Below are 25685 nucleotides of genomic sequence, written 5' to 3' on the forward strand. Positions count from 1 at the left end.
GAGAGGAAAGTATCTGTCTTGCTTTAGCCCTTCCACTCTGGGCTAGTCCCAAACAATAACTCTAACTCTACTGTCAGGCAGAAAACACTATCACCAATAACGTACCATATGTCAAAATACACATTAGTATACACTGCAACAATACATCTATCTTCAACTGGAAATGTGAGCAGTATGTCCACTATCCACTGCTACATGTGCATGAGCAACAAGCTGACACGTGCTGTACTACATGTACCAGAGTGACTGGCATCTTATCTGTGTGCGAACATCTTAGGCTGGTTTCACATTTGCGTTTGGTTTTTCTGCATATGGCTGCGTACATTTTACGTTAAGCTCCATCCACTTCCGCATGCATCCTGCGTACCTATCTTTAACATTGGTTACGCAGGGACACGCCTTGTATGCGGATGCGTCCGCATGCGGCATTTTTATGTGCCCGCCAACCACACAGGAACACAACTTTTTGCATTCCCGTGCTGTCGGTGGGCACGTCAAAACGCACCATGCGGACACATCCGCATACAAGGCGTGTTTCTGCGTACCCAATGTTAAAGATAGGTACGCAGGATGTAAGTGGAAGTAGGCGGAGCTTAACGGAGGATGTACGTAGCTATACGCAGAAAAGGCAAACACAAGTGTGAAACCAGCCTAAGTTTGGACTTTTCCAGTAACTAATAGTGGTGCTATTCATAGACAGCAAAAATCTATTAAAGGTGATGCTAAATCTGTTTGTCAGTCCAAGTACGACCCGGATTCCGGTCTCCTGAGGTGCTTTTCTCCCTATGAGGCCATCATGTTTGGGTCAGGAACATGGCCGATCCATAAATCACAGTCGGTCCAGTCTATGAGAGTTTCTCTTCTTGGAGAATCTAACTGTAATTAATACTTTATGTGCTAAATATCTGACTACCCCCACCATGCAGGACTCTGCATGCTATAGAGGCCGTCCATCCTGCAGCTTTGGGGCTCTTGGGGAGAGGGATCCATTTCAGTTGGTCTCATTCCTAACCTGAAGGCTTCCCTGAGAACCTGCATAGCCAATGTTTCAGAGTAAAGTCATGTCACGCCAACCCTAAAAAGCCCCCTTTTATTTTTGCTTTGAGCTTTTAAATTCTTTCTATGAACCGCTTACCTCCTCGTGCCAAGATTGATGATAACTGGTGGTAGGGGGTACATTTACTTAGAATCCATTGCTTTGGCGCCAGTGTTGGCAACCCGTCCTTGTGTTGCCTCAGCGGTGAATATCCCACCACAAATTCCAGCAGGAAGGAAACCCACAAATGTGAAATCAGACCCCATTGTAATTTTGATAATGATCCTTATTATTGCCAGCTGCTCTCATGAGCCCTCAGTGCCATCTGATTTTGCAGCACTCCATGCTCGGCCTCAATTAAAAATCCATGTGTAGGTGAAGGGGCGAGTATCCGGTATCTTCCGGGCTTCGGCTCAATTCAATTTGGTCTTTCCTTTTTCCAAGCTTCACATGAAAGCAGGGATTTAGCAGTCTGTTCTCGGAGAATGCTTCCTTAGACTTTTTAATCATCTTAAGAGCTGAACGCTTACATGATACAAACGTTTAGTGTTCACTGGAGCTTTGCTTATAATTAATTCCCCCTCTGACGGCTCCATGCCACCTATACAGAATAAAGATGTGATAACTACCCCCTCCCCCAGTATGCAGCCGACCCCCTCCATCCTCAGCACCAGGTAGGGTGGGGGAGGATGCTGTGACATCACTTCCACTGGGTCTGACATATATAGAGTAGACTCTGCTGCAGTGCTCAGTATCTGGAGAAAGCCAGGCAGGCAGGTAGCACTAATCTCATTAAACCGATACATGCAGCCTCTAATCTGCAGCCTCTTCTCATTGTGGCAGCTGCTTCCGATCTGCAATATATCCATTTTATTTCTATCCAGGACCAGGGCTGTGAAACAAAAGACTAGAACACCCATCATCACTCCTGACTGTGCCCGGCTCCCCCCAGCTGACAATGCTGTATATTGGGGTGTTATCTATAGCCCTGTGTGCAGTGCAAGGTAAGAGGGGTAATGGGGGTGGGGGAGGGACTGCTGTCGGGTTGTTCTGCAGTGTCTGTCCTTTCAGCACCAAGGACAGCAGAACCCTATAAGCAATGCAGGGTCAGCACCAAGGACAGCAGTGTCCATGAGCATGGGGTCTATAGAGCAAGACTGAGGATGGCATCTATTCAGGGGTACAATTGGCACTGATGCTGGTCTATGAGGTTTACATGGGTAAGGCAGGTTCAGAACTATCAGAGGAGGTATAGGGTTTCAGACAGAAGCATATAAATCTAGGACGGTATGCCCCCACCCCCGTCCTTGATGCTTAACCTACATATGAGTAAGACAGATTTCGGATCAAAGTCAGAAGTTTACACACCTCCTTGAGATGACCCAGTGTAGACGCTGATTAGTAGGATTAGGCTGGGACTGTTTGTTTGGTTGCCGGCAAAGATTCTCCTGCAAACCCCCAAAACTTGGATCCCTACTGGACTATACAGCAAGGTCACTGCACCATCCGCCCAGCTTCAATGCTTCCCCTCCTGCCTTTGTTTTATCTCTCTCCTCTCCACCTTTAGATCTTGTTCTTTCTTCTAATACCCCCTGTGTGTTACATGTAGTATGCTGTTTTTCCCTGGACTGTAGAATTTGATACAATTTTATATAAGATACCCGTAATGTCAATTTCCAGTGCTCTTGGGTACATTTCCCTGTGGTTAGGAATCATTGCTTGTGGTCACAGGAGGCCGGGCATCTTCAGTCTTCATCTAGGATACTTGCAGGCCTAGAGGTATACCTTGGAGTGTTTAGGGTACCATTGGGTGCTGGGGGGTGCTGCCAACTCAGCCAGGGATTTGGGGTAATAGTTGAAGGTAATGAACTGAATTCCCACCCTTTATTGTGGATCACTAACTACAGCCCAGATCATATCACCAGGATTATGTGCAGATGTAGTTTTCTAACTGCATCTCTAACCATTACAGAGGCTATAGGGTTCATGCCTAAGACTTGTTCTTCTCGTATCCACCCACCCCCAAAGAAGTGTCCTGTAAATACAATGATTTAATGTGCGATCAAGGTGACCTGACCCAGCGCCAGTAGAAAGGTACTGGAGAATCTGGTTATTTGCCATGGAACCTGCCCTCCATATACTTTTTTGCTTCCATTATTATTTTTCAGTACCATAGTTAGTAGTTGTTTTTTTTTTTTTTTGCAGTAATCTCCTTTCCTGCATCCAGCCGGGACACTGAAGATGACACTAAGGTAAAGCGTCCCTCTGGCCATGAATCCCATGGAGGGGCGGGTACATGTTCTCCCTAATAGCTGTAAGGTCACAGGAGATGTATCTACATCCTGTGCTGGACTTGTAGTCTCATGATCAGGGTGAAGGTGAGGTGACTGCAAGGACAAAAGTCTTCTAATATTTCTCCATCATTATCCAGCCCACATCTTGATTTTTTTTCACTGTTGCCAATGGAAAAGTTTTAGATTTTTTTTTCTTTAAGAAACCTGCATTTTATTCTTGCCAATTTTGTGGCCAAAACTATTCAGACTGACCCGAATTTTGGTTTTCAAATTTTGCAGTTTAAGTGTTTTTCACTGCTTTAGTCGGACTTTTCTGTGGTCACTGACTTACAATTATCAACATTTCATAAGTTTTTACACTTTTATTGACAAATCCATGACGTTTCTGTGAAGCCTCAATATTCACAGAACTGCCCCTTATTCTCCAGACTTCTGCCCTTCTCCCGGGAGCTGGATTTCGGCTTCTGGGCAGATCCTGACTGATGGCCGCCCATTCTTGTCTCATCAGAGCTCAGTTATCACAATTTCTGGGGTTTGGGACATCTAGAATGATTGTCTCGAGAATAGAAGGTAACGCTGCCATGTGGCCTACACATCCTGACAGTAAAGCCTCCTGATACCACTCATGTGGGGGCTTTTCATCCATGGAGGGGGGCTCAGTCACAATTTTGTCTAAGATCACTGAACAAAGAATGGGATCTAAACCGCCTCCAAGAGCACCTTCTCCCATCATCCAGGACAATGTGGTGATATGCAGCACAATGGAGACTGTCAAAATTGATTTTAAAAAAATTACTTTTTGGGCCCATGGCCAGGAAACTCCCTAAATCTCAGTCCCAGTAAAAAGCTGCGGTGAATCCTCAAAAAGAAACAAAACTCAGAACCTGTGATATCTCCAAGCTCTAAGAGAAGAACGGGCGTTCATCAGTCAGGATCTGCCCATAAGCCGATATCCAGCTGCCGGCTGCCATCACACTATCAGTATTTGGTCAGTATTTTACATCAGTATCTGTAAGCCAAAACCAGGAGTGGGTGATAAATACAGGAGTGGTGCATATGTTTCTATTATACTTTTCCTCTAATTGTTCCACTCCTGGTTTTGGCTTACAAATACTGATGTAAAATACTGACCAAATACTGATAGTGTGACGGCAGCCGCTGGGTCGAATGGCAGAAGTCCTGAGAACAAGTGGCAGCGCTGGGAATATTGAGGCTTTATAGACACTTAATGGATTTGTCAATAAAATGTAACAAGCTATGGAATGTTTATAATTGTCTGTCAGAAGAGAGCTAAAAAACACTGAAAAGGCAAAATGTGGGAAAAAAAAGTATCAGTCCCAGAAGACTTAGCACCGACTTTAAATGAATTAGGGGTTCAGGGTGCCCTGCGTTCTGTATATATAGTATATGGACAAAGTTCATCATTGTGTAATGTCCTAATTTGCTATGGACAATGTCCTCGAGAGCAGTGATGCTGTAGTGCAGAAGACGTATGATCTACTTGTAGAGAGCAGAGTGATGTCGTTGCGCAGAGCACGTATGATCTACTTGTAGAGAGCAGTGTGATGTCGTCGCGCGGAGCACGTATGATCTACTTGTAGAGAGCAGTGTGATGTCGTCACGCGGAGCACGTATGATCTACTTGTAGAGAGCAGTGTGATGTCGTCGCGCAGAGCACGTATGATCTACTTGTAGAGAGCAGTGTGATGTCGTCGCGCAGAGCACGTATGATCTACTTGTAGAGAGCAGTGTGATGTCGTCGCGCAGAGCACGTATGATCTACTTGTAGAGAGCAGTGTGATGTCGTCGCGCAGAGCACGTATGATCTACTTGTAGAGAGCAGTGTGATGTCGTCGCGCAGAGCACGTATGATCTACTTGTAGAGAGCAGTGTGATGTCGTCGCGCAGAGCACGTATGATCTACTTGTAGAGAGCAGTGTGATGTCGTCGCGCAGAGCACGTATGATCTACTTGTAGAGAGCAGTGTGATGTCGTCGCGCAGAGCACGTATGATCTACTTGTAGAGAGCAGTGTGATGTCGTCGCGCAGAGCACGTATGATCTACTTGTAGAGAGCAGTGTGATGTCGTCGCACAGAGCACGTATGATCTACTTGTAGAGAGCAGTGTGATGTCGTCGCACAGAGCACGTATGATCTACTTGTAGAGAGCAGTGTGATGTCGTCGCACGGAGCACGTATGATCTACTTGTAGAGAGCAGTGTGATGTCGTCGCACGGAGCACGTATGATCTACTTGTAGAGAGCAGTGTGATGTCGTCGCACGGAGCACGTATGATCTACTTGTAGAGAGCAGTGTGATGTCGTCGTGCGGAGCACGTATGATCTACTTGTAGAGAGCAGTGTGATGTCGTCGCGCGGAGCACGTATGATCTACTTGTAGAGAGCAGTGTGATGTCGTCACGCAGAGCACGTATGATCTACTTGTAGAGAGCAGTGTGATGTCGTCGCGCAGAGCACATATGATCTACTTGTAGAGAGCAGTGTGATGTCGTCGCGCAGAGCACGTATGATCTACTTGTAGAGAGCAGTGTGATGTCGTCGCACAGAGCACGTATGATCTACTTGTAGAGAGCAGTGTGATGTCGTCGCACAGAGCACGTATGATCTACTTGTAGAGAGCAGTGTGATATCGTCGCACAGAGCACGTATGATCTACTTGTAGAGAGCAGTGTGATGTCGTCGCACGGAGCACGTATGATCTACTTGTAGAGAGCAGTGTGATGTCGTCGCGCGGAGCACGTATGATCTACTTGTAGAGAGCAGTGTGATGTCGTCGCGCGGAGCACGTATGATCTACTTGTAGAGAGCAGTGTGATGTCGTCGCGCGGAGCACGTATGATCTACTTGTAGAGAGCAGTGTGATGTCGTCGCGCAGAGCACGTATGATCTACTTGTAGAGAGCAGTGTGATGTCGTCGCGCAGAGCACGTATGATCTACTTGTAGAGAGCAGTGTGATGTCGTCGCGCAGAGCACGTATGATCTACTTGTAGAGAGCAGTGTGATGTCGTCGCGCAGAGCACGTATGATCCACTTGTAGAGAGCAGTGTGATGTCGTCGCGCAGAGCACGTATGATCTACTTGTAGAGAGCAGTGTGATGTCGTCGCGCAGAGCACGTATGATCTACTTGTAGAGAGCAGTGTGATGTCGTCGCACAGAGCACGTATGATCTACTTGTAGAGAGCAGTGTGATGTCGTCGCACAGAGCACGTATGATCTACTTGTAGAGAGCAGTGTGATGTCGTCGCACAGAGCACGTATGATCTACTTGTAGAGCAGTGTGATGTCGTCGCACAGAGCACGTATGATCTACTTGTAGAGAGCAGTGTGATGTCGTCGCACAGAGCACGTATGATCTACTTGTAGAGAGCAGTGTGATGTCGTCGCGCAGAGCACGTATGATCTACTTGTAGAGAGCAGTGTGATGTCGTCGCGCGGAGCACGTATGATCTACTTGTAGAGAGCAGTGTGATGTCGTCGCGCAGAGCACATATGATCTACTTGTAGAGAGCAGTGTGATGTCGTCGCGCAGAGCACGTATGATCTACTTGTAGAGAGCAGTGTGATGTCGTCGCGCAGAGCACGTATGATCTACTTGTAGAGAGCAGTGTGATGTCGTCGCGCGGAGCACGTATGATCTACTTGTAGAGAGCAGTGTGATGTCGTCGTGCAGAGCGCATATGATCTACCTCTATAGAGCAGTGTGGTGTCGTCGTGCAGAGCATGTATGATCTACTTGTATAGAGCAGTGTGATCTACTTCTATAGAGCAGTGTGATCTACTTCTATAGAGCAGTGTGATGTCGTCGTGCAGAGCACATATGATCTACCTCTATAGAGCAGTGTGATGTCGTCGCGCAGAGCACGTATGATCTACTTGTAGAGAGCAGTGTGATGTCGTCGCGCAGAGCACATATGATCTACTTGTAGAGAGCAGTGTGATGTCGTCGCGCAGAGCACGTATGATCTACTTGTAGAGAGCAGTGTGATGTCGTCATGCAGAGCACGTATGATCTACTTGTAGAGAGCAGTGTGATGTCGTCGCGCGGAGCACGTATGATCTACTTGTAGAGAGCAGTGTGATGTCGTCGAGCACGTATGATCTACTTGTAGAGAGCAGTGTGATGTCGTCGCGCAGAGCACGTATGATCTACTTGTAGAGAGCAGTGTGATGTCGTCGCGCAGAGCACGTATGATCTACTTGTAGAGAGCAGTGTGATGTCGTCGCGCAGAGCACGTATGATCTACTTGTAGAAAGCAGTGTGATGTCGTCGCACAGAGCACGTATGATCTACTTGTAGAGAGCAGTGTGATGTCGTCGCACAGAGCACGTATGATCTACTTGTAGAGAGCAATGTGATGTCGTCGCACGGAGCACGTATGATCTACTTGTAGAGAGCAGTGTGATGTCGTCGCGCAGAGCACGTATGATCTACTTGTAGAGAGCAGTGTGATGTCGTCGCACAGAGCACGTATGATCTACTTGTAGAGAGCAGTGTGATGTCGTCGCGCGGAGCACGTATGATCTACTTGTAGAGAGCAGTGTGATGTCGTCGCGCAGAGCACATATGATCTACTTGTAGAGAGCAGTGTGATGTCGTCGCGCAGAGCACGTATGATCTACTTGTAGAGAGCAGTGTGATGTCGTCGCGCAGAGCACGTATGATCTACTTGTAGAGAGCAGTGTGATGTCGTCGCGCAGAGCACGTATGATCTACTTGTAGAGAGCAGTGTGATGTCGTCGCGCAGAGCACGTATGATCTACTTGTAGAGAGCAGTGTGATGTCGTCATGCAGAGCACGTATGATCTACTTGTAGAGAGCAGTGTGATGTCGTCGCGCGGAGCACGTATGATCTACTTGTAGAGAGCAGTGTGATGTCGTCGAGCACGTATGATCTACTTGTAGAGAGCAGTGTGATGTCGTCGCGCAGAGCACGTATGATCTACTTGTAGAGAGCAGTGTGATGTCGTCGCGCAGAGCACGTATGGTCTACTTGTAGAGAGCAGTGTGATGTCGTCGCGCAGAGCACGTATGATCTACTTGTAGAGAGCAGTGTGATGTCGTCGCACAGAGCACGTATGATCTACTTGTAGAGAGCAGTGTGATGTCGTCGCACAGAGCACGTATGATCTACTTGTAGAGAGCAGTGTGATGTCGTCGCACGGAGCACGTATGATCTACTTGTAGAGAGCAGTGTGATGTCGTCGCGCAGAGCACGTATGATCTACTTGTAGAGAGCAGTGTGATGTCGTCGCGCAGAGCACGTATGATCTACTTGTAGAGAGCAGTGTGATGTCGTCGCGCGGAGCACGTATGATCTACTTGTAGAGAGCAGTGTGATGTCGTCGCGCAGAGCACATATGATCTACTTGTAGAGAGCAGTGTGATGTCGTCGCGCAGAGCACGTATGATCTACTTGTAGAGAGCAGTGTGATGTCGTCGCACAGAGCACGTATGATCTACTTGTAGAGAGCAGTGTGATGTCGTCGCGCAGAGCACGTATGATCTACTTGTAGAGAGCAGTGTGATGTCGTCGCGCAGAGCACGTATGATCTACTTGTAGAGAGCAGTGTGATGTCGTCGCACAGAGCACGTATGATCTACTTGTAGAGAGCAGTGTGATGTCGTCGCACAGAGCACGTATGATCTACTTGTAGAGAGCAGTGTGATGTCGTCGCACAGAGCACGTACGATCTACTTGTAGAGAGCAGTGTGATGTCGTCGCGCAGAGCACGTACGATCTACTTGTAGAGAGCAGTGTGATGTCGTCGCGCAGAGCACGTATGATCTACTTGTAGAGAGCAGTGTGATGTCGTCGCGCGGAGCACGTATGATCTACTTGTAGAGAGCAGTGTGATGTCGTCGCGCAGAGCACATATGATCTACTTGTAGAGAGCAGTGTGATGTCGTCGCGCAGAGCACGTATGATCTACTTGTAGAGAGCAGTGTGATGTCGTCGCGCAGAGCACGTATGATCTACTTGTAGAGAGCAGTGTGATGTCGTCGCGCGGAGCACGTATGATCTACTTGTAGAGAGCAGTGTGATGTCGTCGTGCAGAGCGCATATGATCTACCTCTATAGAGCAGTGTGGTGTCGTCGTGCAGAGCATGTATGATCTACTTGTATAGAGCAGTGTGATCTACTTCTATAGAGCAGTGTGATGTCGTCGTGCAGAGCACATATGATCTACCTCTATAGAGCAGTGTGATGTCGTCGCGCAGAGCACATATGATCTACTTGTAGAGAGCAGTGTGATGTCGTCGCGCAGAGCACGTATGATCTACTTGTAGAGAGCAGTGTGATGTCGTCGCGCAGAGCACATATGATCTACTTGTAGAGAGCAGTGTGATGTCGTCGCGCAGAGCACGTATGATCTACTTGTAGAGAGCAGTGTGATGTCGTCATGCAGAGCACGTATGATCTACTTGTAGAGAGCAGTGTGATGTCGTCGTGCAGAGCACGTATGATCTACTTGTAGAGAGCAGTGTGATGTCGTCGTGCAGAGCACGTATGATCTACTTGTAGAGAGCAGTGTGATGTCGTCGTGCAGAGCGCATATGATCTACCTCTATAGAGCAGTGTGGTGTCGTCGTGCAGAGCATGTATGATCTACTTGTATAGAGCAGTGTGATCTACTTCTATAGAGCAGTGTGATCTACTTCTATAGAGCAGTGTGATGTCGTCGTGCAGAGCACATATGATCTACCTCTATAGAGCAGTGTGATGTCGTCGTGCAGAGCACGTATTATCTACCTCTATAGAGCAGTGTGGTGTCGTCGTGCAGAGCACGTATGATCTACTTGTAGAGAGCAGTGTGATGTCGTCGCGCAGAGCACATATGATCTACTTGTAGAGAGCAGTGTGATGTCGTCGCGCAGAGCACGTATGATCTACTTGTAGAGAGCAGTGTGATGTCGTCGCGCAGAGCACGTATGATCTACTTGTAGAGAGCAGTGTGATGTCGTCGCGCGGAGCACGTATGATCTACTTGTAGAGAGCAGTGTGATGTCGTCGTGCAGAGTGCATATGATCTACCTCTATAGAGCAGTGTGGTGTCGTCGTGCAGAGCATGTATGATCTACTTGTATAGAGCAGTGTGATCTACTTCTATAGAGCAGTGTGATGTCGTCGTGCAGAGCACATATGATCTACCTCTATAGAGCAGTGTGATGTCGTCGCGCAGAGCACATATGATCTACTTGTAGAGAGCAGTGTGATGTCGTCGCGCAGAGCACGTATGATCTACTTGTAGAGAGCAGTGTGATGTCGTCGCGCAGAGCACATATGATCTACTTGTAGAGAGCAGTGTGATGTCGTCGCGCAGAGCACGTATGATCTACTTGTAGAGAGCAGTGTGATGTCGTCATGCAGAGCACGTATGATCTACTTGTAGAGAGCAGTGTGATGTCGTCGTGCAGAGCACGTATGATCTACTTGTAGAGAGCAGTGTGATGTCGTCGTGCAGAGCACGTATGATCTACTTGTAGAGAGCAGTGTGATGTCGTCGTGCAGAGCACGTATGATCTACTTGTAGAGAGCAGTGTGATGTCGTCGTGCAGAGCGCATATGATCTACCTCTATAGAGCAGTGTGATGTCGTCGTGCAGAGCATGTATGATCTACTTGTATAGAGCAGTGTGATCTACTTCTATAGAGCAGTGTGATCTACTTCTATAGAGCAGTGTGATGTCGTCGTGCAGAGCACGTATTATCTACCTCTATAGAGCAGTGTGGTGTCGTCGTGCAGAGCATGTATGATCTACTTGTATAGAGCAGTGTGATCTACTTCTATAGAGCAGTGTGATGTCGTCGTGCAGAGCACATATGATCTACCTCTATAGAGCAGTGTGATGTCGTCGCGCAGAGCACATATGATCTACTTGTAGAGAGCAGTGTGATGTCGTCGCGCAGAGCACGTATGATCTACTTGTAGAGAGCAGTGTGATGTCGTCGTGCAGAGCGCATATGATCTACCTCTATAGAGCAGTGTGGTGTCGTCGTGCAGAGCATGTATGATCTACTTGTATAGAGCAGTGTGATCTACTTCTATAGAGCAGTGTGCTGTCGTCGTGCAGAGCATGTATGATCTACTTGTATAGAGCAGTATGATCTACTTCTATAGAGCAGTGTGATGTCGTCGTGCAGAGCATGTATGATCTACTTGTATAGAGCAGTATGATCTACTTCTATAGAGCAGTGTGATGTCGTCGTGCAGAGCATGTATGATCTACTTGTATAGAGCAGTGTGATCTACTTATATAGAGCATGTATGATCTACCTCTATAGAGCAGTGTGGTGTCGTCGTGCAGAGCATGTATGATCTACTTGTATAGAGCAGTGTGATCTACTTCTATAGAGCAGTGTGATGTCGTCGTGCAGAGCATGTATGATCTACTTGTATAGAGTAGTGTGATCTACTTCTTTCTATAGAGCAGTGTGGTGTCGTCGTGCAGAGCATGTATGATCTACTTGTATAGAGCAGTGTGATCTACTTCTATAGAGCAGTGTGGTGTCGTCGTGCAGAGCATGTATGATCTACTTGTATAGAGCAGTGTGATCTACTTCTATAGAGCAGTGTGGTGTCGTCGTGCAGAGCATGTATGATCTACTTGTATAGAGCAGTGTGATCTACTTCTTTCTATAGAGCAGTGTGGTGTCGTCGTGCAGAGCATGTATGATCTACTTGTATAGAGCAGTGTGATGTCGTCGTGCAGAGCATGTATGATCTACTTGTATAGAGCAGTGTGATCTACTTGTATAGAGCAGTGTGATCTACTTCTATAGAGCAGTGTGATGTCGTCGTGCAGAGCATGTACAGGTCCTTCTCAAAAAATTAGCATATAGTGTTAAATTTCATTATTTACCATAATGTAATGATTACAATTAAACTTTCATATATTATAGATTCATTATCCACCAACTGAAATTTGTCAGGTCTTTTATTGTTTTAATACTGATGATTTTGGCATACAACTCCTGATAACCCAAAAAACCTGTCTCAATAAATTAGCATATTTCACCCATCCAATCAAATAAAAGTGTTTTTTAATAACAAACAAAAACACCAACAAATAATAATGTTCAGTTATGCACTCAATACTTGGTCGGGAATCCTTTGGCAGAAATGACTGCTTCAATGCGGCGTGGCATGGAGGCAATCAGCCTGTGACACTGCTGAGATGTTATGGAGGCCCAGGATGCTTCAATAGCGGCCTTAAGCTCATCCAGAGTGTTGGGTCTTGCGTCTCTCAACTTTCTCTTCACAATATCCCACAGATTCTCTATGGGGTTCAGGTCAGGAGAGTTGGCAGGCCAATTGAGCACAGTAATACCATGGTCAGTAAACCATTTACCAGTGGTTTTGGCACTGTGAGCAGGTGCCAGGTCGTGCTGAAAAATGAAATCTTCATCTCCATAAAGCATTTCAGCCGATGGAAGCATGAAGTGCTCCAAAATCTCCTGATAGCTAGCTGCATTGACCCTGCCCTTGATGAAACACAGTGGACCAACACCAGCAGCTGACATGGCACCCCACACCATCACTGACTGTGGGTACTTGACACTGGACTTCAGGCATTTTGGCATTTCCTTCTCCCCAGTCTTCCTCCAGACTCTGGCACCTTGATTTCCGAATGACATGCAAAATTTGCTTTCATCAGAAAAAAGTACTTGGGACCACTTAGCAACAGTCCAGTGCTGCTTCTCTGTAGCTCAAAAGTGGCTTTACCTGGGGAATGCGGCACCTGTAGCCCATTTCCTGCACACGCCTGTGCACGGTGGCTCTGGATGTTTCCACACCAGACTCAGTCCACTGCTCCCTCAGGTTCCCCAAGGTCTGGAATCGGTCCTTCTCCACAATCTTCCTCATGGTCCTCTTCTCGTTGTACAGCGTTTTCTGCCACATTGTTTCCTTCCAACAGACTTACCATTGAGGTGCCTTGATACAGCACTCTGGGAACAGCCTATTTGTTGAGAAATTTCTTTCTGGGTCTTACCCTCTTGCTTGAGGGTGTCAATGATGGCCTTCTTGACATCTGTCAGGTCGCTAGTCTTACCCATGATGGGGGTTTTGAGTAATGAACCAGGCAGGGAGCCTCAGGTATCTTTTGCATGTGTTTAGAGTTAATTAGTTGATTCAGAAGATTAGGGTAATAGGTCGTTTAGAGAACCTTTTCTTGATATGCTAATTTATTGAGACAGGTTTTTTGGGTTATCAGGAGTTGTATGCCAAAATCATCAGTATTAAAACAATAAAAGACCTGACAAATTTCAGTTGGTGGATAATGAATCTATAATATATGAAAGTTTAATTGTAATCATTACATTATGGTAAATAATGAAATTTAACACTATATGCTAATTTTTTGAGAAGGACCTGTATGATCTACTTGTATAGAGCAGTGTGATCTACTTGTATAGAGCAGTGTGATCTACTTCTATAGAGCAGTGTGATGTCGTCGTGCAGAGCTTGTATGATCTACTTGTATAGAGCAGTGTGGTGTCATCCTATATAATGTGATATCCCTGTAGATCTGTCATGTCATATTGTGTTAAGTTGGCGGATGGGTTCCTGTGTCCTCTGGAGAAGATTAGCTGGGATGTGATTGGGATGTGATGATACCAGGGGCAGGGATGTCATTGCGTTGGCTGCAGGTTTTGGAACAATCTGTTAATAAATGGCTGAGATTAAGCACCGATTCCACTGGAGGCCGCAGCTCGGATCTCTTCTGCCTCGGCACCAGGTTTAGCTCCTGGCTAATCATATAACTGGCAGGATTAGGCCTGGGAGGACAGATCCTTCCTGGCACATAATGCAGCATCCCATTGTGCATTTCACCAGAGCTGAGCACATTACACACGGATCACATGTTCCACAATAGACATGATTCATACACCGGGGTTATGGACAGGGAAGAGCAGACTGCTGGGGACATTAGACAGCCGCTAACTCTACAATGTGCATCTTATTACGCTTCTGCGCCATTATAACAGGAGTGGCTGATATCTGTCTGTGTAGTGGATGCAGGACCACATGGACCTTCATGCCTAGTAGGGAATCTATAGATTCCTTTGCCCTACACTAAGAGACAAAGGGTCATGGGGGTGGGAAGGTTTCTGTACTTGTCACTCATCCATTGAAGAGCACTACGGTATCCAGCCTAAAATGACTGATAATAGAAAGCAGTAGACCGCAGGTTTTTGTATATTGCTAACAATAATTCAGCACCATTCGGACAAACACGGAGTGGTGGGAGAGACTGCTCCCAAATGACACCATATCTTGTATTCTAATCCAGTGCAGCGTTCACAATTTTGCAATTTCAGAGTGTAAATCTGTCTGCACAGCTCCTGTTCTACTGATTAGCATTCTGACTGTCTTCCTATTTAGAAAAGCCAAACTGCCTCCAGCATTACAGAAGCTCAGCCTGTCTGGTCACAAGCTTGCGGCCTGCTTCCAGTAATAAGACTGACCCGTGTCAGTGACTGGTGGGAACCCTGTTCTCATCTCGAGCTGTCTGTCAGCTTTATTGAAGGGTTCGCTTTCTTGCGCAGTGTGAAAGATTGAGATTTCCCTCTAAAATCACTCATTGACGGCTCGGATGAATTATTTGCTGACACTATTCTTAGCGGAGGTTCCACAACAGTAATTAAGGAACAGTAAAGGAAGAAAAGGCTGCAGTGAGGGTTAGATCATGTAGAACTACAAGTGACACAATATCATGTCTGTGACAAGTACTGCGGGAACTGGCCCCTAACCTGAGCTGCGGCACAAGCTGCCTGACGGACAATAGTTCTGCAGCTTTCCTAGTAGATGCTTCAATCCTTGACTTTCATCATGGTCATTTACTGACAGGTTTCTGTTCTCATACAAAAAATTCTGCTACAATGTGAGAAATATCAGCCTGAACACAATGGTATCCGACCAACTGGACAGGAAGGAGATTCCTGCCGCTTTGTGTGTACAGCAGCGGATTGTGGAAACTAGATACATTGCAACAGACCCTCAGCAGTTTACATGTTCTTGTCCGCTCCTTGCAGTGACCATTACATCACTGGTTGCAGTCGCTGTCACACTTTTTGCTTCCCCCAGGTGATGAAATGCATTGTGGAAGTGATTTCTGACACTTTGTCCAAACCCAACCCTGTTCCCACCAGCGAGGACTGCCTGGAGACCCTCCGAGGAGGTGAGTTTGGTCACTGCAGGGATTGAAATGGAAGTTATTATGCTCCAAAAGAGGCTAACCCCTTTACCACAGTTGCGTGCATCTTGGACTAAACAAAGCATTTTTGGAAAGGAGATCCATTACATATTGGGCAGTTTTCTTCTCAGGCGATTTATGGCCACAGACTAAATTAATGCAGGATTAATATATAAACTTACATGTTTAGATATCAGAGTGACCTCGCAGACTGGCCCATCAGCCTCCTCCAATGGTGGAATTCCTTATGGGAATGGGCAGGTCTGGTCACATGCCTCTCCGCCAGCAGCCGCTGTAACCACTGAAGTGCTGGTCAGTGTGCGAGGACCAGTCAGTGAGCGTGTATTGATGTCGACCCGGCGCCGCCAGAAAAATGCAACATGTTGTGTTTGCCGCGCCCAGACAGGTGCGCCCTAACGCCGCATGCGGCGTAAAACGCAACACAACGCAACACAACGCATGCACATGCGGCGCCAATGTTAAAGATAGGGCCGCACGACGCATGTGTTTTGTTGCGGCGGCGACGCTGCGGCGCAAACCGCAAATGTGAACGTACCCTAACATTTAAGTTTCTATGTTTTATTTCTTTTCTGCACATTCTACTTTAATTTAGTCGGTAGCCATAAATCAGCTGAGAAAACTGAAAAATGCATAAGGCATCACAATTCCAAAAATGCTTTTTAGCCCCAAATACACGCTTTTAGGTTATTAAAAATTAAAGGGACATCTTTTTAGGACCGTCGCCCCACACTGAGAATGAGCTAAGCGCACAGCCTGGTAGGAGATTTTGCTCCTATAAAAAAAAAAACAAAACAAAAAAAACAACAACACCTTCAGGTTCTGCAGAACGGAGGCAGTGATCAGAACGCTAATTTCTAATAATAATGAAAAAAATACTACTTGGGTGCATAGTGTGTGTGGCGAAGGCTCCGTGCACTACTGATGCTGCGTACCTTGCCGCCCTATGACAGCACTGGCTTGCGGGAGCTTTCACTGCACACAGGGCTGTCAATCACTAGCGAAGGAGGCGCAGCAGTGCCCAAGGATGCGATGAACGTCTTAATCTCTATAATCATCATTTTCTTATCACTGACTCAGTTCTGCAAAATTCTGAAAACCCCAGATTAATCAAAAGAGGGGTTTTCACATCAGTGTTAAGGAGGATTATCTTTAACTATCAGAAATATACTCCAGTCCCCGGCTGTGGCTCGTTTCTGTTGTAGCTTACTGCGCGTTTGTGGGTTAAATTGTAATGAATTTGTCAGGTGTGCTCAGGTTTCCCCTTCCCAGCATAATATCCTGTCCGAGGGTCCCACACGTAGTGCTCCCTCCCGTGTATATAATACACTACAAGACATGCCATGTCTAAAGTGTATGCAGCCCCGGCCATGTGCTCTCCAATAATCTGATCTTGCAAACATAAATGGTCTTCCAGATCCTCAGTTTTCACGTGTGATTTATTCTAGATGAAAGGATCATTTCCATCCTGCGCCACCAGAACCTGCTCAAGGAGCTCCAGGACCTCGCGGCCCAAGGTGAGGAGATTACTAGTGGAGATCTCTGCTTGTGGTCGGTAAAGGTGGATATTTCTAATAACAGTCCAACCAAAGCAGGTGGAGGCTGATGTACAGTCCGCATGGCATCAAGACTGTTTTCTTTCATTGACAACACGCAGAGCTCATACCTTAGTATTTTTGTGTGTCAGAAAAAAAAATTAAGTTATTCTATTGGGTTGCTGTAACCAATATTCACAGTATGGGTAGCAAATGAGGTAATGGGCAGCCGTGTGCACAATGCCGAGCTGGCAGCGAATATTTAGCCCTTTAACGGCATCTGTGATGTAATCTCAGGGTCCGCGCTGCTCGCAGTGTTCTCCACTCATGTTTCTGCAATCCCACTGGTTGAGACACGAGCGCACTCACCATAGAAATGGAGGTGATATTTATAGGATCATCAGCTCCATCCCCAGATGGAACTACTCCCTGAGGAATACAACTCTCATCATTACTGACACAGAGCCTTCCAGCAGTAGTCATGGCTGCTGCTTTGTGATCAGACATGCGACACACACCTAATACTACAGTGCCAGCTCATCATCAATTTCTGCTGACAACCAACCTGCATAATGTGCAAGGTTGTCAGCCTTGCCCTTTTACTGACAAGCTCTTTCCACGTACTCTCTTTCCAAGGTGCAATGTTTTTCCAACATTCATCCCTGACTACAGTCAGTTCAGAAGTGTAATCTGATGGTTAATGTAACCCTTTCTGTATAGGCTGTCTGGATTTAAATCCCCAAATTTCCCATTTAAATGTCACCTCCTTAGGAGCCATGGAGAGACTCACGAAGCAGAAAAAGAATGGTGGTTTTGTGGAGGAGTTATCCGGCATCCTTGAGAAACAGCTTAATAAGCCCCTGCCATCCGGTGAGTGTCTCCTCCCTCACAACCTTGAGGTTATCTGCAGTCCAGAATCCTCCGCACCGTGCCCCTCACACCACATGATAAGCAGAGGGTTAGATCAACCACTTCGATTGGGCCCAGAATGTCCAATATATTCCCAGTATTCAGCAATGGAAGCCATCATCCTACAGGTGGCGGGTGGGAGAGGGGCTTATTCTATATCCGGAGCCCTCTGTAGTACAAATAACCCCAGCATAATGTGGCTGCAGCCCACAAGCTGTGGAGTTCCAGGATGTACTATAAAGAATGAAGAAAAGGAATTAACATAATTTATAGGTCCAAAGAGATGAAGAGGTGTGATAGATTTCTCATGCATCTTGGATATGAAATGAACATGATTTATATGTAGACAATTAGGAAATAAACACATATCCCATATAAACAGGTGTATATTATATTCCCTGTGCTTTATAGGTGGGGAATGAACATGGAGTATATGTAGATAATAGGAGAATGAACACATATCCCATATAAACAGGTGCATATTACATTCACTGTGCTTTATAGGTGGGGGATGAACATGAAATATGCAGTATATTTCATGTTCATTCCCCACCCATAAAGCTCAGGGAATGTACCGTAATATACACCTGTCTACATGAGTTATGTGTTCATTGCTCTTTTATCAACATATATTTCATGTTCATTCCCCTCCTATAAAGCTCAGGGAATATAATATACACCTGTTTATATGGGATATGTGTTGATTCCCTAATTGTCTACATATAAGTCATTTCATATCCAAGATGCAAGGGAAATCTATAATACCTCTTCATCTCATTGGACCTATAAGTTATGTTCATTCTTTTTCTTCATTCTTTTTAGTACGTCCCGTAACTTCTGTGCTATTTAACTCAAATGACTTCTACAAGGAGTTCAAGATACTTAGCTATTTTCCACCCAAAGCTCAATGTGTCGCTGTAGTGCTAGCACAGATAACCATGATAGTCACACCTACCTGTGACTAGTAGAGACAAAACCACTCTGTTTCCAAGAATAACAGGTCAAATTCTGAATATCTGTTTTGAATGTGAAGAGAGCAGGGAAGAAAATATAAGGGTATGTTCACACGTTCCTGATTTCCATCCTTTTTTTTTCAGGACTGTTTTTTAAAAAACTGCAGCTCTTGGCAGAAAACGCAGGCCCTTTTTTTGGTCCTTTTTTGATGCGTTTTTTGATGCAGTTTTCTAGCCAGAGTCTGTGTGTTTTCTAGGAATTTTTTTTAGGGTTAAAATGGCTGAAAATACCCTAACCCTACCCCTAACCCTACCCCTATTCTAACCTTAGTGAAAAAAAAAAAAAAAAATTCTTTATTTTTTTTATTGTCCCTACCTATGGGGGTGACAAAGGGGGGGGGGGGTCATTTACTATTTTTTTTATTTTGATCACTGAGATAGGTTATATCTCAGTGACCAAAATGCACTTTGTAACGAATCTGCCGGCCGGCAGATTCGGCGGGCGCACTGCGCATGCGCCCGCCATTTTGCAAGATGGCGGCGCCCAGGGAGAAGACGGCCGGACGGACACCGGGAGGCCGGGTAAGTATAAGGGGGGGAGATTAGGGCACGGGGGGGGGGGGGGGGGGGGGGGCATCGGAGCACGGGGGGGGGGGCATCGGAGCACGGGGGGGTGACATCGGAGCACGGGGGAGGGGCATCGGAGCATGGGGGGGTGGGATCGGGGCAGCCACACTCCACCCACGCACTTCCGCCCGCTTCCCCGCACTTCCTGCTGCAGCAGTTCTGCACCACGAACCGCAATAAAACCCGCAGATCTATTTTTGATCTGCGGGTTTTACTGCGGGTTTGACCTCACAATGGAGGTCTATGGGTGCAGAACCGCTGCTGTTTTACAAAAAGAAGTGACATGGTACTTCTTTTTTACCGCAGCTAATCAGTGCGGTTTTTTTTTTTTTCAATTCAGGACCATGTGCACAGTGGGTCCTGTTTTCCATAGGGTACAGTGTACTGTACCCTGCATGGAAAACAGCCGCGGAACCGCAGCGGCAAAACCGCTGCGTTTCCGCGGTAAAAAACGCACTGTGTGAACATGGCCTAAGAAGAAAGAAAAAACTGTTTAAAAATTGTAAAATATCACACAAAATTATGATTTTTGGGCCAAATTCTTCTAAATGGTAAATAAATATTTATCAAAATAACTTTTTATTTTTGAGCGTTAACAGTTTTGGCATTTGTATCACTTATTTTTTTGTGACTTTTTGTCGCTTGTTCAAATAAACTCAGAATTATCCCCAAGCACCTAGAAACCCCAAAGCCCACCCTCAATGACAAAAAACCCCCATCAAATAAAAAAAATAGGCCAATCTTTAAAAGGTCTATTTTATATAAGAATTGAGGATAAATGGAAAAAAAGTAGCCAGAAAAAAGACAGGCAGAAATGCAATAAGAGACATAAAATACTGTAAAGGCAGCAGTTTCCCCCCTAAAAGTAAATTGGATAAAAACTTTTTTTTATCTCCTCTAATGATGCAGCAAAGTCCCAAGGTCCTGCTCTTCTGGAAAACTATCCAGTAAGAGATGAAGTGAAGAGACAATCCGAGGAAGAAGAGCGCAAAAGAAGCTCAGAGCGTCCAGAGGAAGACGACAGTGCCGAAGAACTAGAAAGCAATGAGATCAGTAAGAGGGAAGAAACCTCCGAGGATGAAGAGCTGGATAACCGCATCACAGACGAGATCAACGAGATGGAGCTCCCCAAAGATAACCAAGAGGACGCCAGCGAGAGACGCACGTCTGAGGAGACAAAGACCAAGAAAGATCAAGAGGCCGATGGGAAGGAGGATTCCCACAAGCAAGACAGCAACGAGACCAACGACGAGGAGGATGAGACCCAACGAGAAGACAGTGAGTACAAACTGGAAACCTTCATCCTCCTCTGCTCACTATGCAATAGATCTGTATATAATAAGAACCTAGCTGAGAGGGAGGGACGGCGTCCAGTCCAGTGCAAGTCAAACAGACTGATTGCATTACACTATTTTTAATGATTTTTCCTATTCATTGATCTATAATAAAACTTATATATAGAGAGGCGCCCAATTCTTTCCAGTTTGCATTTTCCCCAAACGTAACAGCTTGAGTACCATCAGGACCCGTTTAATAGAATCGATTCATGTTTTTTTAGATCATTTCTAATCTTTGTTTTGACCTGGAGGCAATTCTTATGTCAAATTCAGCAAGGCTTTTGTGTGTTTTATACAATGGTCTTTTTCAATTAATTTCCCAACATTGTTACGCAGTGCCCTAATGGAATCCAAAATTAATGTTCACCTGTAGAGAGAATGGGGGAAAAAATACTCCACTTGTGTCCTGGAGATGATTGCACCAAAATGTGTCAACATTTTGAGAAGTGAAATAATGCATCAGCTGAAAACCTTTGGATAATAGAAACCATGGCCACATTGTCAAACTGGGGTGGGGGGAGGGGAGAGGATTGAACAGAACAAGTGTACCGTCACACTGAAATGACGCTGCAGCGATACGACAACGATGTCGATCGCTGCAGCGTCGCTGTGTGGTCGCTGGAGAGCTGCCACACAGACAGCTCTCCAGCGACCAACGATCCCGAAGTCCCCTGGTAACCAGGGTAAACATCGGGTTACTAAGCGCAGGGCTGCGCTTAGTAACCCGATGTTTACCCTGGTTACCAGCGTAAACGTAAAAAAACCCAAACACTACATACTTACCTTCCGTGTCTGTCCTCCGGCGCTCTGCTTCCTGCACTGTCAGCGCCGGTCAGCCGTAAAGCAGAGCGGTGACGTCACCGCTGTGCTTTCCGGCTGGCCGGCGCTCACAGCCAGTGCAGAGAAGCACAGCGCCGGAGGACAGACACGGAAGGTAAGTATGTAGTGCTTGTTTTTTTTACGTTTACGCTGGTAACCAGGGTAAACATCGGGTTACTAAGCACGGCCCTGCGCTTAGTAACCCGATGTTTACCCTGGTTATCAGTGAAGACATCACTGAATCGGCGTCACACACGCTGATTCAGCGATGTCAGCGGGAGATCCAGCGACGAAAGAAAGTTTCAAACGATCTGCTACGACGTACGATTCTCAGCGGGGTCCCTGATCGCAGTAGCGTGTCAGACACAGCGAGATCGTAAGGATATTGCTGGAATGTCACGGATCGTGCTGTCCTAGCGATCAAAGTGCCACTGTGTGACGGTACCCTAAAAGTAGTACTAAAGCCGTAATCCTTTTTGTTCTGGGCACCAAATTTCTAAACTAAAAGTTTAATATTTGTTTTCTTTCCATCGTGCATTTTTAAAAACTGCAACAAAATTATCTGGATCAGAAATTATTCAGTTGTCTACAAACCTTAGACAGAAATAGGACGTATCTGCAGCTCCAGAGGAAGCTGTTCACACTTTAGCTGGGTTCTGCACCCATCGTAGCCCACAAGACATGATGTCATGCCATTTACCTTCCAGTCTGTTATTCAGGTTTGGATGTGACAGTTTATACTCCAGAATTTTGCTTCTTTCTTCTTGCAGACTCCATGAGGTTTCCTGAAGACTCCAAACCTGAATCCGACGCCGGCAAGGAAACCAAACAAGACGCAGAAACAACCGACTGCGCAGAGGAGAACCCAAGGAGTGATGACGACACATCATCCAAAGATCTAGGAGACTCTAAAAGATGGAACAAGATGGACGAGCTCGCCAAAGAGTTGCGAGCCAAGAAGTGTGCTGCCAAACAAAGCGAGGATGACCCTGACACGTTAATGAAGATTCCACCCAAAGAGCCTAAATATGATCCTAGGAGCCAGGTGGTGGAGGACCAAACACAATGGCAGCGATCCCATGAGGACAGTGTCGAGACCGAGGCTCCAATACTAAAGAGGGCAGAGGAAGAGGGCAGTGCCAACAGGAAGACTGAGGTTAGTGCTAGGATATCAGTCATTATCAGGCCGATGCCAACTTATCGGATCATGAAGCGATCAGCTGTTGGACCTGATATTGATGGCCTATGTCCAGAATAGGTTATTAATTCTAGATGCCCTGCCTTCCTCGTATTAATTCTAAATGCCCTGCCTTCCTTGTGTTATAAATTCTAGATGCCCTGCCTTCCTCATTATTAATTCTAGAAGCCCTGCCTTCCTCGGGTTATTAATTCTAGATGCCCTGCCTTCCTCGGGTTATTAATTCTAGAAGCCCTGCCTTCCTCGGGTTATTAATTCTAGAAGCCCTGCCTTCCTCGGGTTATTAATTCTAGAAGCCCTGCCTTCCTCGGGTTATTAATTCTAGATGCCCTGCCTTCCTCGGGTTATTAATTCTAGATGCCCTGCCTTCCTCGGGTTATTAATTCTAGATGCCCTGCCTTCCTCGGGTTATTAATTCTAGAAGCCATGCCTTCCTCGGGTTATTAATTCTAGATGCCCTGCCTTCCTCGGGTTATTAATTCTAGAAGCCCTGCCTTCCTCGGGTTATTCATTCTAGATGAGCTGCCCTCCTCATGAACATGCTGGGGATCCTCCACAATACTGCTACAGTAAATCACAGCCAATTTCCCATACAGCAAATCTGCAGCAAATATGCTCCGTGTGCACATACCCTAACATTTCTATTTTTTTTTGTGCTATTGTTTCTTCACAGGAACAAGAACTGGAGAGTTTGGCTGCCATCGAGGCAGAACTGGAAAATGTTGCCCACAAGTTGCATGATCTGAGGAGGGGATGAAAACCAAGAAGAGAAAAGAAATTAAAAAAAAAAAAAAAAAAAAAGTTGCAAAAAATAAATTTAGCCATTGCACCTTCTATGTTTTCAGGCTTAACCCCATGATTGCTGGAAACAATTCATGGGAATCTCCTGCAGCAACCATGGGGTTAAACACTCTGTAGTTCTATCACTGTCCCGTAGTAAAGCTGGTACAGCTGCCACAAAATCATTATTTTTAGAGAGTGGAGAAGCGTGCTCACCAGCTCCATGGTGGCAGCAGCGGTGTGTGAGGGGCTGCGGTGTCTGTTCTCATCCTGCGGTATTTCCAATGTTCTCAGCTCTTTACTGTTACTTCTCAATCTTTTTGTTAGATGAACATATTGCAATAACTTGTTACTTTTTGATTACAATCTGGGGCAAGGTTTGTCCTGTACAAAAAAAAATATATATCTTACAGGGAAATAAAATGTTGGATTTTTCCTTTACGTCTTCATTTCTTTATTTAGGGGCCAGATTCTGACTACTCACCTACCTATAGACCAGATCTATAAGCCGTAAGTGACAAATTATTGAGTAATCGCAGAGTAAAGCCACCACCAGGGTGGGCTTCCTGTATGCAGAGATAAATAAGAAGTCGGGGTACAAGCCAGAGAGTCAAAGCTGGTCAGGGAATGTGATATCAGAGACGGAAAACAAGAGGTGGGGTTCAGAAATCCGGCTGAGTCATACACTGTAGGGAAACAACCAAACACAAAATCAGGGATAGGGATCTAATACAAATACGGGAAGTCAGAGGCAGAAAGATCACCAGGGTATACGGGTCAGCAGCTCTAAGGTACCTTCACACTCAGCGATGCTGCAGCGATAACGACAACGATGCCGATCGCTGCAGCGTCGCTGTTTGGTCGCTGGAGAGCTGTCACACAGACAGCTCTCCAGCGACCAACGATCCCGAGGTCCCCGGTAACCAGGGAAAACATCGGGTTATTAAGCGCAGGGCCCCGCTTAGTAACCCGATGTTTACCATGGTTACCAGCGTAAACGTTAAAAAAACAAACACTACATACTTACCTTCCGCTGTCTGTCCTCCGGCGCTCTGCTTTCCTCTGCACTGTCAGCGCCGGTCAGCCGGAAAGCAGAGCGGTGACGTCACCGCTGTGCTTTCCGGCTGGCCGGCGTTGACACAGGATGCAGGAGGAGTGCAGAGAAGCAGAGCGCCGGGGACAGACAGCTGAAGGTAAGTATGTAGTGTTTGTTTTTTTACATTTACACTGGTAACCAAGGTAAACATCGGGTTACTAAGCGCGGCCCTGCGCTTAGTAACCCGATGTTTACCCTGGTTACCAGTGAAGACATCGCTGAATCGGCGTCACACACGCCGATCCAGCGATGTCAGCGGGAGATCCAGCGACGAAATAAAGTTCTGGACTTTCCTCAGGGACCAACGATCTCCCAGCAGGGGCCTGATCATTGGTCGCTGTTACACATAACGATTTCCTTAACGATATCGTTGCTACGTCACAAAAAGCAACGATATCGTTAACGATATCGTTATGTGTGACGGTACCTCTAGCCTGGAAGCATTAATTTTTTTGAAAGAAAATGAGATTAAAATCCCACTATTGATTTCTCCATTTCCACCCACTTTTAAGTGCAAATAGTTTAGGCACTTGATCTAATAATGGCGATATCATCAGCTGACAAGGAACATAAACTATTACACATCAGATATACAGGTTGGTTGTTGGCAGGAATAGAGGAGCCTTTGCTACTATAGTATTAAATGATCAGGTGTGTGGATCTCACGGTTGGAGTGCTTTTAAAAAATTAATATGGTGATTATGTCTGTAGGTCTCATTCTGGCATCTGTCAAATTTAGATCCATAAATAGTTTTTAAAGCTTCATAATTTAGAATTTATTTTTTTAACATACACTTACACGCAGGGTCGTACTGAGCTGCCAAATGCCCAGCATTAAGTGACTGGGGCGTACAGTCGAGGTA

The 25685-nt window shown here is 45.9% G+C and overlaps 1 protein-coding gene across 2 annotated transcripts; it reads left to right on the forward strand.

Annotated features, from left to right (window-relative positions):
• Positions 1–1738: 1738 nt before the first annotated feature.
• Positions 1739–24167, forward strand: CHGA (chromogranin A). Of its 2 annotated transcripts, none has more exons than XM_069737024.1 (9): positions 1739–1813; positions 1921–2040; positions 3242–3288; positions 15442–15535; positions 17017–17085; positions 17875–17973; positions 20502–20870; positions 22519–22904; positions 23620–24167. In XM_069737024.1, exons 2-9 carry the CDS (start codon positions 1995–1997, stop codon positions 23701–23703), a joined length of 1194 nt encoding a protein of 397 aa, XP_069593125.1. In that variant the 5' UTR covers positions 1739–1813; positions 1921–1994; the 3' UTR covers positions 23704–24167. The 2 variants fall into 2 exon arrangements, with proteins under 2 accessions (XP_069593125.1, XP_069593133.1); XM_069737032.1 differs by having other exon boundaries at positions 1765–1809.
• Positions 24168–25685: the final 1518 nt, after the last annotated feature.

The sequence above is a fragment of the Ranitomeya imitator genome, chromosome 1 (assembly GCF_032444005.1).
Source record: "Ranitomeya imitator isolate aRanImi1 chromosome 1, aRanImi1.pri, whole genome shotgun sequence".
NCBI lineage: Eukaryota > Metazoa > Chordata > Amphibia > Anura > Dendrobatidae > Ranitomeya > Ranitomeya imitator.

Bases quoted from the DNA above. Each gene is read 5' to 3' on its own strand.
- CHGA (XM_069737024.1), top strand. From the start codon at position 1,995: ATGCTGTATATTGGGGTGTTATCTATAGCCCTGTGTGCAGTGCAAG. The intron at 17,086-17,874 runs GTGAGGAGATTA...TCACCTCCTTAG, and splicing joins CCAGGACCTCGCGGCCCAAG to GAGCCATGGAGAGACTCACG. The intron at 20,871-22,518 runs GTGAGTACAAAC...TTCTTCTTGCAG, and splicing joins TGAGACCCAACGAGAAGACA to ACTCCATGAGGTTTCCTGAA.